Source organism: Balaenoptera acutorostrata, chromosome 18, assembly GCF_949987535.1.
Source record: "Balaenoptera acutorostrata chromosome 18, mBalAcu1.1, whole genome shotgun sequence".
In the NCBI taxonomy this organism is placed as follows: Eukaryota; Metazoa; Chordata; class Mammalia; order Artiodactyla; family Balaenopteridae; genus Balaenoptera; species Balaenoptera acutorostrata.
In genome coordinates, this window is record NC_080081.1 from 114,059 (window position 1) to 127,329 (window position 13,271).

Sequence of the window (13,271 nt, forward strand, 5' to 3'; positions counted from 1 at the left end):
CTGAGGGCTGTGCCTCGTTCAGGGGGAGTAGGCCGCTTTGGAGCGGTGGGGCGGGAGGGGTCGTCATGGAGGTGACACGCACGCCCGTGTGAGCCACCGGGGAGGCCCCTGAGCCTCCGTGACTGGGAGAAGCGTGCTTCCTGGGACAGCTAGAACGCCGTGGAATGTTCTGGAATACAGAGCGAGGCATGGGCAGGGAGGCGCCGGCTTTGGGGCTGTAAGCGGTTCTCAAACGTGGGCCGGCTCGTGAGCCAGGCGCCGCGTCCTGAGGCCGCGGGGCCGGTGGGCCTGGGAGTCTGCTTTTCCAACCAGGCGCCCGGTGATGCCGCTGCTGCTGGTCTGGCCCCCGGCCCAGAGCCGCCGGGTGGACAGCCGTGGGGAGCCGCTCGTCCTGGCAACCAGCCGCACGCCGGTCACCTGGCGCATGTCCTGGTGAGGCTGCGCCCACACCCTAGAGATGCCGCCTGACACCGGCCACACGCGGGGGAGCCTGGAACACGCGGCCAAGGCCACGCTCCCGTCGCACGAGACGTCTGGGGAAGGCAGGCCAGGTGGGCGCGTGGACGTGGGGCTGGGGCGGGAGCGCTCACGGGGCTGCGCTGCTGTTTCAGGTGGTGAAGGTCTTGGGCATTAGTGCTGACGGCCGTGCAACCCTGTACCAAAAAGCACTGAATCGTACGTTTCAAAAGGTTGAATTTTATGCTGTATAAATTACATCTCAATAAAAAGCAATAGTCGCAAAAAAATTACAAAAAACTCAAATTATCCACCTGAGGACAACAGGGAGGTAATTCATTATTTGAAAACTTGGTAAATAAAAGGCAGTTACCGAGTGTTTACCCTGGGTGTGTGGACCTCACCAGCGGGTCAGTAAACGGCAGAAGAGGGGCTCTCTTATAAAATTACTTCAGCTTATAAACCAAAATCAAAGACTATTACCACTTTGCAACCCCTAACGGGTTGGTGGGTTTGGCTCCATTTCTGTGAGGTACAGAGTTGGCCAAACTGATGAGGGCCAGGCTCCGGGTGGGGAGGGGCCTGAGCGCACGCTGAGCGCCGGAAACGCTCCCGTCTACCCGGCCGTGCGCATAGGGAGACTCACGGAGCTGTGTTCGCTGAGTGTGCATTGTACCCCAAGAAAAAAGTACAAATGAAAAACAACGAAATCAAATGTACACTCCAAAAGAGGTATTTATTTATTCCCACCCGTTCTCTCTCCAGAGAAGGGTCTGGGGAGGTGCGTGGCCATGAGTGACACACGGTGACACTCAACAACCACCGCCCTGTCCACACCTGTAGCCAGCTTTTCTTCGTTTTGCTTAAAATGTGGTAAAATGCACATAACATAGAATTCAGCAGTCTAGCCATTCCTAAGTGTACAATTCAGCGGCATTTAGTGCGTTTACATGTTGTGCCACTACGTGCTCTAGTTCTAGAGCTTTTGAGTCGCCTATAGGGACATGTCTTATCCCGACCCCCTGGCAACACGGAGGATACACCGTGTGTTATCAGCATGAATAGAGTTGCTGTGAACATTCACGTACACGTGTGTATTTTTGTTTTTTAAAAAACAAATTTATTTATTTATTTTTGGCTGCGTTGGGTCTTCGTTGCTGCGCGTGGGCTTTCTCTAGTTGCAGCGAGCGGGGGCTACTCTTCGTTGCGGTGCACGGGCTTCTCATTGCGGTGGCTTCTCTTGTTGTGGAGCACGGGCTCTAGGCACGTGGGCTTCAGTAGTTGTGGCTCGTGGGCTCAGTAGTTGTGGCTCACGGGCTCTAGAGCGCAGGCTCAGTAGTTGTGGCGCACGGGCTTAGCTGCTCCGTGGCATGTGGGATCTTCCCAGACCACGGCTCGAACCCGTGTCCCCTGCATTGGCAGGCGGATTCTTAACCTCTGTGCCACCAGGGAAGTCCCCAAGTATTTGTTTGAGCACCTATTTTCACTTCTTTCCAGTGGAATTGCTGGGCTGGTTGGTGACTCTGTGTTTAAGTTTTTCTTCCCACCGTGGCTGCACCGCTTTGTGTTTTCTTCCTCAAGTTCAAGACAGGACTCTTTCAGAGAAAGGTGTGGGAAAAAGAAAAGCCAAAATAGTACCAAAATATACAGGGTGGGGTCGTATGTGGATTGTTTCTGAAAAATGAACCTAGATCTTTCCTCTGCCAGTGGAGTGGGGGTCTTTGGAGGCCAGGCGTCTTCCTTTGCTCATTGAGGCCAGCGGGGCTCATGGCTGCACTGCACTTGGCGACTTTCCCCAAATTCATATTTTCCAGATTGTCTTTCCTCCTTGAATTCAAAATAACACTAATGCAAGCTATGAAGAATGTTTTGCTGTCAGAATCCAGAAACCTGGACTGCAGCGGTGCCAGGCAGCCCTTAACCCGAGGTGACGGTCCTTGGCCTTCACCACGGGACCTGCTGGAGGGTGGGCGGACCCCCTGCCGCGTCTGGCCGTGCGGGGGTCTCAGCCCCTCCAGTCCGTGCACCACAGGATATTGTAGGGCTAGTCAGGAGGGTGGATCTAGACGCAGTTGGAAAATCAGAATTTGACAACAAAGGAGATCTCAACTCCCTAAACCTTGCTTTCACAGCCTCCGTCAGAGCTGGGTATGCTGGCCTTGTCACGGCTGGTTTGGGGGACCTTGTCCTTCGGAGGACAGAGAAGAGGGACAGGAGAGGCTGGGAGTGGCTTTAACTCCCGAATAAATGGAATGGAATCGGGTCCTTCAAAAAGAGCCCTTCTTAACACACGGAGGGCAAAGCACACACAGCATTTTTACCTCTCAGACTGGCAAAGATGCATGATTTCGATGACTCAGTTCTAGCAAGGATCTGGGAAAGAGCGTTTTCAAATGCGGTGGTAGGCTTGTGAATCGCTGCTCCAGAGAGCTGTTTGGCAATGCGATACATGTGTATGAAAATTACAAACTGCCCTTCTGCCAGAAAGGCTAATTCTGAGAACTTGTTGTTGCTGCCTTCTCGGTCCCAGGAAGGGACCTGTCGGTCAGTGGGAGGCGGAGCAGCCCCAGCCGAGGGGGTTCTGCCCGGCTCCTTACGGGCGGCGCTCACGCGGCCTGGTGGTCGCTGCTGCCTGGGTGCCGTGCCAGCTCCCGTGTACCCCGAATCTCCAGCGGGAGCAGGACCCGGCACGTTGCAGCCTGTGAAGGAGGCTGAGGATGGGACTGAAATGTGGACCCTTTAATGCACTCGAGCTGCTCCCACAGCTGGGACGGGGCCCTGCAGGCGTGAGGGGAAGGCAGCTTGAACCCTGAATTGACACTTGGTCAAACCGTGAGGACCCTTGGGCGGAACAAAGTTGCCAGGACCTGGGAGTGGGGTGTGGCGTGTGAGGGGTGATAGTTGCACAACCCTGTGAATGTGCTGAAAGCATGGAATTGTGCACTTTAAATGGGTGAATTTTATGGTCCACCTATCCTATTGCGATAAATCTGTTAAAAAACAAAGATCAAAACACGCACGTACACACCTGTACATGCCAGGCACGTGCAGGGTGGCTGTCGCAGCCAACGGCCGGCTGCGGGCATGGCTGTCTGGCCATGTCCACTGCCAGGCGTCGGCCCGGGTGTCCCCACCTTTCCTGGCTCTCCTCTGGGTCCCTTCCTCACCCCTCACATCCAGGTCTCGTGGCACAGAAACGTCCTTAGGGCTGTGTTGTGTTCTGTGCTCACGGGCACCTCCTGATCGCTGCCCACATGTGCAGGGACCCTAGCGGGTGGCCTCCCTGCCCTTGTGGAGCTCGTATGCAGGGGTCCTCACTCTTCCCGAAGTTTCCACAATATCCTCACCTTAGTTTGTTTCATTAAAAAAAAAAAAAATCTAGTAATACCCCTGCCATCTCTGTTTCTTTTTTCTCCTTCACCCTCTCAGCTACCTTGAAATTCTGACCGCACGCCTTTACTGATAACCTCCTAGAAATTCCTGTGCAGTTAGTAAAAGCACAGCACAGAGGAGCAGAGGACGGGGGGCCGTGCAGCCAGGCCGGTGGGGGGAGGGGGTCTTGACTTGGGGCGAAGCTCCGACAGTCTTCAGCTGCTGTTTTAGTCATCGTGATGTCGCACATAATGATGTTCTTGATCCCTGTTTATTTCTTAGGTGTTTTCCCTACTTTGTTTTCCAGAAGCTTCTTCATTGATCTTAGTAACCAGCTAACTAACATCTTCTCGTGTGAAAATGAATCGGGAGATTTGCAGTTTACAAACGTATTCAAGTCTGTCAAACAGTGGTTCTCGGGAGGACCCCAGCTTCTTCAGGCTCTGCTCCTGTTTTCGAGGGGCTCACAGTCAAGAGGAGAGAGGGGAGGGAATTCCCACCCGGACGAGGCGCGGGTGCCCGGAGCTCGGGTGGGGAGGGTCCCGAGGCTGGTCGCAGGCCGGGGGCGAGAGCAGAGGCACAGCTGCTCGGGGTACCCGGCACACGGGGCAGTGGCGACCAGCACGTCTGTCAGATGCTGTGTCTCGATCATGGGACCTTTGACAGTGCTGTTGATTGAGTGAGCGTGTGTGTCACGTAGCGCACCTCCCTCTCGTCCTGCCCCCAGGGGAGCCCTGGAGGGGGGGCCGTGTGCCCCCGAGTGCCTGCTGGGGTGCCTGCTGCCCCGTTTCCACCGTCCCCCGCGGCCCCTCAGGCGTGTCCCCAGGGTTAGGGTGGCAGAGTAAGTGCTGCTTACTTTTTTCTGGCCTTAGCAGCCCTTAGAAATGCAGCATTAGGTGAAAAAGTATGTCCTAAACAGAGGCACAAATTTTCAGGTTCCGAGGAATCAGAAATACCCATTCACCACAGCATTCTAAAATTAAAGGAAACGAGTGGCTTCTTTTTCCCCGGGCTTAATTTTACAGCTTTTATTTCAGGATTGCGTTACTGTCCAAGAACACTATTTTCATTTCTAGCTTAATTGGAAAAGCACAAGAGAAGAGCACTTGCTTTTTTTTCCCGATGGGAAAAGACCAGCCTCTAAGTAAAAGCAAAATTAGCTAATATTCTGTGTGTTTTTCGGTGCTGAATAGGTTGAATTCAATTCAGATGGACGATCTAAATAATTCTGGGGCTGTGCTGTTGTCCACAAAATCAGGCTGAACATGGAGAAATGGGTGATTTTCCACCGCTGTTCTTCGTGCCATAGGCGTTCTTTCTTGTCCAGAAGCCTAAACTGCACTTTTCTTTAGATTGTAAGGCCTTCTCAGTTCAAGCAGAGAAGTGTTTAAGGTGCTCCACCCCCCTTGCCTTAGGGGGTCTGCCGGGCTCTGCATTAAGGAGCACTGAGGGCGAGCGGACAGCCCAGGGTGGAGGAGACGCCCACCCAACCCCTGCAACACCCGGCATTTTCCGCCGGCTCGGAAGCTGGGGGCTTCCCACGGGTGTCGGGGCACCGGGCCGAGCAGCCCGGCAGGTGGTACCAGCCCTGCATTTTGTGATTGCAGGGGTGCCACAGATCTGTGCCCCAAAGGACCCCCGCAAGCCCTGCAGGGCCGTCCATCCAGCCAGAAATTCCCGTCCCTCAAGGTGACCGGTGCTTGGGCCATGGGGAGAGACGGACGCTTCCAGGGCGGGTGGAGGCCTCAGGCAGGAAGAGCAGGCCACGTGCAGCGGGGGCTCCTGTCAGCGCTTCTTTCCACAAGGCTTTTGGGCGGCGACAAGATAGAATCTGACAGTCACGGCACATTGAGGAGGGCGGGCAGGTGCCCCTGGGAGGGGCTGCCCCGACCCGGCCAGGGACCGTTAAAACGGGGACGTGGCCCAGCACCGCTGGATCTTCTGAGTTTTCTAAAGGAGTGGGAGTCCTGGATTAGAAAAATGTGAAATCACCAGTTTTGAATGGCGTCCACTAATTCAGAATTGAAAAATCACCGTGTAGGGAGCGCATTGCCTTCACCGCCAGCCCCCAGCTGCGACCTGAGGGTCAGCTCCCAGCCCGGAAGTCCCTCGGTCATCGCTGGCGGTCCAGCCCCCAGCCGCACTCGCCCAGCTGTCGACGGTGCTGCCGGAGCCCGGGTGTCCCCCGGCGGCTCGGCTGCCGCACTTCATTATTGTTCCCATTAGAGTCGGAGGAACTTTGAGTCAGGGTCAGAAGGCAGCAGGGGTGCAGGGCAGGGTCTCCTCACCTGGAGGGACTCTGGGTGTCTCCTGGGCTCTCCGCTGCCGGGCTAGTCACGCCTTTCAGTCCTCGCCGGGTGCAGGGAGGGGCCCGGTGGAGAGCTGCTTTGCTGAGAGCCCCGAGAGCGTCTCACAGCTGTGCTCTCACATCTCGCAACGCTGGGGCCAGGGATTTGGGCTGGACGTGAGGCCTGGACGGAGCCGTGCTGGGCAGCTGGTGGGCGGGCTGCCCCACAGGCACAAGACGCGTCCGTCACCCGTGTGGGGCGCTGGGAAGTTAGGCTGGCCCGGGTTGCCCAGGCACCTGCATTGTCCCCCCAGCGGTGGCCTCGGGGCCTGGCCTGCGGCTCAGGGCGCAGAGGGTGTCCAGTGGCCGGGGTGGAGGCACGTGGCTCTGACATCTCCCAGGAAGCCGGGCAGTCACTGCTGGTCAGTCAGGGCCCTGAGGCCAGCCCAGACCAAAGGGAGGGACACGGGAGTCCCCCTCGGAGGAGCAGAACAGGAGCTGTGACTGTCCCCACGTCGTGTCTCTGGCGAGTGTCTTCAGAAGCTGCCGTGCGTGGTCACTTCATCACAGACTCTCTCCTTTAGTCCCTGGGACAAACATTTCAGGGACGCTCATCATCTGCCCGGCGCTGCTGGGGTGCTGGACGCAGAGAGGAAACGAGACCAGGCACGGGCGTGGGGTCCACAGCGAGGAGGGGGTGACCAGAGGCTCCTCCGGGGTCCCTCCGCCCCGCAGTCCCCGGGCCTGAGGTGCGACCCTGTCGTGTCTGCGTGCGGAATGGGGCCTCACCGGGCTCTTCCTGGGACTCCTGGCCGCCCAGCGTCCTCGGCCCCCGTCAGCGTCCCCTCCTGTGCCAAGCGATTCTCACAGGTCGTCACTCGAGTCCCCACCTGCTGAGGACAGAAAAGAAGCAACCCTTGAGCATGTTTCTGCATCTTTTGTAAAATTTTCTCAGAAGACATGCCAGTCCCTCTTTTCATGGTGTTTCCTCCTGGAGAGCTGGTGTGTTTCATTTTTAGGTAAATCGTGAGAAATGTGTGTTCCGCCATATTTCCATTTGTTCCTTAGCTACCGGGAAACTCGGAACCACTCACGGTGGGGTTGGATAGGTGTAATTTTCCTCCCTCTTACCATATGTTAAACGTTTAATTTCCATTTTAACAGCCTTATTTTAAACTTGTCTTTCATGTTGCCACCTATTCTTTTTGGAAATTGGAGGAAACCTGCGATGCGTGTTAGGAAATCTTCCTGTGTCATGGTCATGCCCCTCCCCGGGGGCAGACATCAGCCGAGCCCTGCGGGGTCCGGCAGCTCAGCCTGGAGCTCTCCTGACTTGTAAATCAGCATTCAGTAGAGGAGGCTGTTGGTAACTTGGTTATAAAATCCAATCTCATCAGGTTTTACGGACTTTTGTTCTATTTAATATCAAGTGCTAAAGTAAAATAGCAAGGCAGTCAAAAATATATTCATGGAAATAGAATGTTTTAATCATGAAACTGATCTTTTGAGACCAATAGGCTTTTATGTAGGTATAATGAGCTGTGTTGGCTGCCAGAATTTGTAGACCCGTTAGGTGTTTAGAATGACCAGAAAGCCCATGTAAAGACGGGAGCATCGGGGGCTGTAATTCCTGCACGTGTCCTGCCTCTGTGCGCAGAGGCCCTGGGCCAGGGAGGGTCGCTTTTACAGGACTAGTGCACTGGGCTCGAGTACCTGTTCAGGTGTTAATTGCAGAGGTTGGCCTGTAGTTGAGGTGAAAACCAACACACTGAGTAGGGAAGAGCAAAGTTCCAACACTCCGTGGACGTGGCAGACTTGAGGCCCCAGGCTCACGGCTGGGAGTCTCTCTTGGGGTGGTTGAGGACCCTCTTCTCGAGGGCAGCGGACAAGACAGAGCCCCTCGGAGGTGAGCGGGCTGACGTGCGGTGCCCAGGCTGGTTAGACCTCCAACACCCCTCTTGGGGTGCAGACAGCGTTGTTACCCCTCAAGGGCAGTGGGCTTCCTCGTCAGGGCAGAACTTAGCGGTGCCACGAAGACCGCCCACAGCCCTGCGGGAGGCGTGGACATCCACACGTGGCTCTTCCCTCCACCGGGTCAGGTTGGAGACCCAGCTGCCTGTGGGTCTGGGGCTCTCTGGCTGTGATCATCCCGAGTGTGACGCCTGTAATCAGCAACAGGTTTGCTGTTTCAGTGCTGTTTCATTACCGATTTTTAAGTGCTACCTTTCACTTCTGTTAGTAAATTCAGTGTTCAGAGATGGCACTGGGCGCCAATTTACTGTCTGTATCAAATCCGCCAGCAGACAGTTCTGGTGGGTGAACGGTGTACGTTTTGGAGACGTGGATAACAGCAGGGAGGCGTATGAAAATGTGACTTGGCTCGTAGACTGAAACCAGAGTTTACTTTCCTTTTTCCTTGCAGGCATTTATCCATCCAGTCATTCAACAAATGTATACGAGGCATGGCTTTACCTTCTTAGGTAAATGTCTCCACACACTGGAGAAAGGGTCATGGCTCTCCTTTGAGGGAAACGAAAGGCCCCTAATCTGCATCTAGGGAGGGGAGCGGCCTCCGGCCTTTGGCACAAGTAACACGCATGGAAGAGACGTCATCTGCTCTGAGTGTGGCTGGGACACGCCCCGCCCAGCCGCCTGGGCCACGGTGGGGTTCCCAGCTGGAGGACCCTGGGCAGACGACGCAGCCAGGACGGGGTGGCGGCCCACTCCCCGCCCTCCTGGCCTGAGCCACTTGTTAACGTTGGCTCGGCTCTGCCTGCTGGTGCTCTGGTGTCGCCGTTGTCATAGCAACCGGGATGTTTCTGTAACCAGCGGGGGTTGGGCAGGGCCAGGGGTCGGAGGCGGGGAGCCAGGCCGCGTTCACGGCCACACAAGGTAGTTCAGCATCTCGCAGCTGTTAACCCGATTGTTCAGGGGAAGCGCGTCCGTCTCTTCTGTCCTTGAAGAGAAGTGTCAGCTGCCGCTGCTTGTGTTCTGAGGTTCTTCTGAGAATAAACAGAAAAAAAATCCCAGTTCTGTGTTTTCCACCAATGGCCATCTCCAATAAGACTTTCAAAAAAAAGGGTTTTTTCTACTTTTAAGAAACACAGGAACTTGCAGCTAAATATCTCATTTGTTGCACAAAAAGTTCCAGCAGGAAATAGGGTCACATCCTAGAGGTGTCAGCTGGAAAGTCAGCAGAGCCGGGCTGTTTGAGGGGGAAGATTTGTGAACGTAAATCAGTTTGGAAAGCGGGCGGGAAGCCGCTGGGCCCCTTCGGACGTGGGTCATCACGCCTCCTGCACGCACCTGTGTGTGCACACGTGACTGCTCACATCTGCCAGGAGCCATCGGAAAGTCTGTCTTTGGACACTTAACAACGGGCTCGAAGCCGGGCAGGGATCACGCGCCCCTTCTCAGATGGTCCGTGGTTCTGTGCCTGACTCTTCCTGGACTGGCGCTTCCCGGGGCCTTGCGGCGTGAGGTGCTATGAGGATAATCGCACCCCTAGGAAAACATTCATTTGTTATTTCTTTTTCTTCACCACCTGAGAGTCACTGACGACTCCCTGATGATTCCCAAAAGAAAAATTCCTAGAACCTTTTGAGTTAGAGGAGGCTGGGAGGCGTGTGCTGTCTTGCTTTTACGGTTGGGGAAGCCGAGGCCCAGAGGAGAGGCCCGGTGTCCCGGCCGCGTGTGCAGCGGGTCCGCCTGTGCAGAGCACAGCTAGGGCTGCTAGGAAGCCTCAAAACACTCAATTTATTGGCCCAGAAAACATCCACCCAGTTACTGAGCCACTTCTGTTAATTGCTGCTCTCCTCCGTCCCGAGCAAGAAGGTTACTGAGAAGTGTGAGAGAAAGACTTGGCGCCCGTCAAGCTCACCTCCACCCTTGGGAGGTGGCAGCAGGAAGCTGCCCACTGCGTGTTTCCCCGAGAGCGGCGTCAAGTGTGTTTGTGGGGTGTGGGCGTGGCTCCTCTGGGAGCTGAGCTCTGAGGTTTTGGGTTGCTTTCTGTTGTTGTTGCTTTTCCTTCAGTTTTAACCAGAGGAGGTAGTGCGGCCCTGGGTGGTACTAACAGGTGTCGGCCGTGCCTGGGCTGCGTTGGTGGGTGCTGGGTGCTCAGCCCCGGCCCCCTTCCTGGCCCCAGGTCTGGTGCCTGCAAATGCCCAGCCAGGGGACAGGAGGCCCCTGGGAGGCGGGAGCTCATTAATGGGGGTTCCTTCCGGGGAGGGGGCTTCTCCTGCCCGGCTGCAAGCCCCTCTGCTCCCGATCGGTCCACAAGCAAAGGGGCTGCTTGGACTTGCAGCCCCAGCTCACTCCCCGCTTCCGGCAGAGGGTCCAGCAGCTGCGGCTTCACTAATGGTCTTCCGTCAGACCCAAGATCAAAGACGACATGGCGTCCAGGATTCCACGGGGCTGTTGGCAGCTCCTCCCTTTTCTCCAGCGCATGTCGGGGAAGCATGGCCCGTGGCTGGTCCTCCCCGCCCCCAGACTTCTCCTCACCGGCTTCTGAACAGCTGGAGTTCGTAGCTTACTCATCAGTAAAAGAAGAGTCCTTCTCCTTAATTACTGCCCCAACTTTGACCTAATACTATCAAATTAAATTCAAAATAAAAAGGGACCCGGGGGCTGAATAGATAAGCAAAACGTTAGCCTTGGAAAAGAAGTGAATCCTGTCTCGGGCCATGACGTGGAAGCGCCTTGAGGGCGTTGTGCTCAGTGGCATAAGCCAGACGCAGAAGGACAGGCAGTGTGCGGTTCCACTTCTGTGAGGTCCCTGGGCAGAAGGTGGGCGGCAGGGGCCGGGTGGTGGCGGGGGCGCGGGGCGTGTTGTTTAGTGGTGCAGTCTCAGTTTTACGAGGTGAAGGAGTTCTGGAGACTGATTGTGCCATGGTGTGAATAGACTTAACTGTGGGTGCTGCTGAGCTATATGTGTGAAGGTGGGTGAGAGGGTACATTTTCATTTCTGTGTCTCTTACCATAATTTAAACATTAAAAATATTAAAGGGACTAATGTAGGTAAAACGAAACAATCCTTAATTCCTAGGCCAATGGATTACTACTTTTATAGGAATCCATTGCTTTAGAGGTTAATGTATATGTTACCTTGCATTGTAACAGCACAGATGGTTTTCTCATCAGCGCTTTGGTGGCAAGAAGACCGAGACCTGATGAAGAGCTAATGAACGTGCAGAAGTGAGCAGGAGGCTTGCTGTGAAATGAATCCGTCATTGGGAAAGGTGTCTGCGGTTAACAAGGAGACTAAATAATTCCAGGCTAAACTGATGATAGATTTACATTTGCTTTTTAGGTGAAGCCAAAAACCTTCCCACTTACCCGGGGCCAAACAAGATGCGAGACTGTTACTGCACCGTGAACCTAGACCAGGAGGAGGTGTTCAGGACCAAAATCGTGGAGAAGTCGCTCTGGTAACGTCCGCTGCCGCTTTATTTGGTGCTGACAGTTGCTTCTGTGTGGAGGGAGCCCTCGCTCGATCCTTATCCTCTCTCTCGGCCTGAGAGGGGAACGGGCTCCCGGGCCAGTTACGGGCTCATGGTCCCTAAATGCCCATGATGACCGGGGCAGAGCGGGAATGACAGAGCACATAGACTTATTTGTCGGCTGAGAGGTGGGTGAGGACTGTCTTAAGTCGAGATGAGCTGGGCAGTATATAGTGCAACAAAAGAGGACAAATCAAGGATTTCAGAGCATAAATATTTGGGAAGCTTTTTTTTACCATCTTCCTTTTTCTAAAGAGGCTCAAGACGGGGGTGGAAGTAACTGTTCACAGAGATCAGAGACCTAGAAAGCATTGTTGCTAGATTTGAGGAAGAGAGGGGTCAGGTGAGAGAGGGAAGCATTTAAGCCTTAAGACTGAGAGGTTTGCAGCCTAAGAAACAAGTCCATGCTCCTCAACCCCAGCTTGTGTAGGAACGCTTCGGAGAGCCTGTTAAAGCCCAGGTGTCGCCCCAGGCGGGGAGGGTGGGGCGGTGATTTGCATTTCCCACCAGCTCCAGGCCTGCTGGCCCCGGACCCCACCCTGGGGTAGGAAGTGGTGGCACCTGTGGTCACAGCATGTCTCCGGGAGAGGGAGTGGGTAGGTGAGGGGGGCCTCTGCCGCCCTGGCAGGCAGGCGGGCAGGGATGGTGGCGTGAGTCTGGGTGAAGCACAGCAAAGCCGGGTGGAGTCCCAACCAGAGTAAGCGGTTCTGGAGCCGGTGCTGACAGTGGCCCCACCCTCGGGCTTAGAATTGCGGGTTGTACGGGTCCATCCAAAGAGCTATCTTGGGCTTGAGAACATTTTTAGCAGATGAATTATATCCTTGCATATTGCTGCTTCTAAGTGGGAACAAACAGCACGTTCTGATGACTTAATGAATTTAACTTTTAGAAACCGTTAAGACCTCCTGCCCCCGAAACATGGAGACACTTCCCTCCTCCGTCTGCCCCATTGTTGCCCAGACTGGCAGGGCCGCTCCTGAGGCCCTGTGTTATTTGAATGCACCCTCCGGATTCTCTGAAGTAATTTCTTGAAGGAGAACGGGAAGACTGAGGAGGCTGTCAGGAGTCGCGTGTGGCTTTGGGGCTGATGTTGAAGGTGCTGCCATCGCCCTCAGGGTTATTTCCGTGAGCTCCCCAGGAGAAGGGTCCATGTTGGAGGGTTGTAAACCTGGAGAATCAGCGTCCGTCCCTGCAAAGCTGGGCTCCCCGCAGACCGGCCGGCTGAGGGTCTCTGGGAAGGGAATTGGGGAACCTCTGCTTTAATTGAGGCCGAGAAATAGGGACCATTCCTGAAAATATTTCTTACAAGTTTAGAAGTAGAAATCATAGTGTCTGGTTTTGGTGGCACAAGAAAATGTGCTTTTGGAGCAGAGAAGGGAGGCTGAGAGCTAAATAAAAATAGTGGTGTAGTAATATTGTCTCTTCTGGGAAGTCAGCTACCTGTGATACAGCCAGAATCAGGGGCAGCCCCCAAACACTGTCACCAGAAGCCAGTTAACTCTAGTGAGTACGCCGCGGTGATTCTCCCAACTCATCAGAGCGTCTAACCCTTCACAGACCATTCCTGCTTTCCTCGGACAGTTTTAATAAGCTTAGTTTTTGAAAGGTTAATTTATTCATTAGCTCAATTAATATTTATTGAGTGCTTATCTAATATA

The 13,271-nt window shown here is 54.7% G+C and overlaps 1 protein-coding gene across 3 annotated transcripts in view; it reads left to right on the plus strand.

The window, feature by feature from the left end:
* RASA3 (RAS p21 protein activator 3) overlaps window positions 1–13,271 on the plus strand; it is an 89,752-nt gene that overhangs the window by 24,589 nt on the left and 51,892 nt on the right. For all 3 annotated transcript variants that reach the window (XM_057532598.1, XM_057532599.1, XM_057532600.1), the window contains exon 2: window positions 11,424–11,541. In XM_057532598.1, the coding sequence (XP_057388581.1) occupies window positions 11,424–11,541 (118 nt within the window). The remainder of the gene's footprint in view (window positions 1–11,423; window positions 11,542–13,271) is intronic.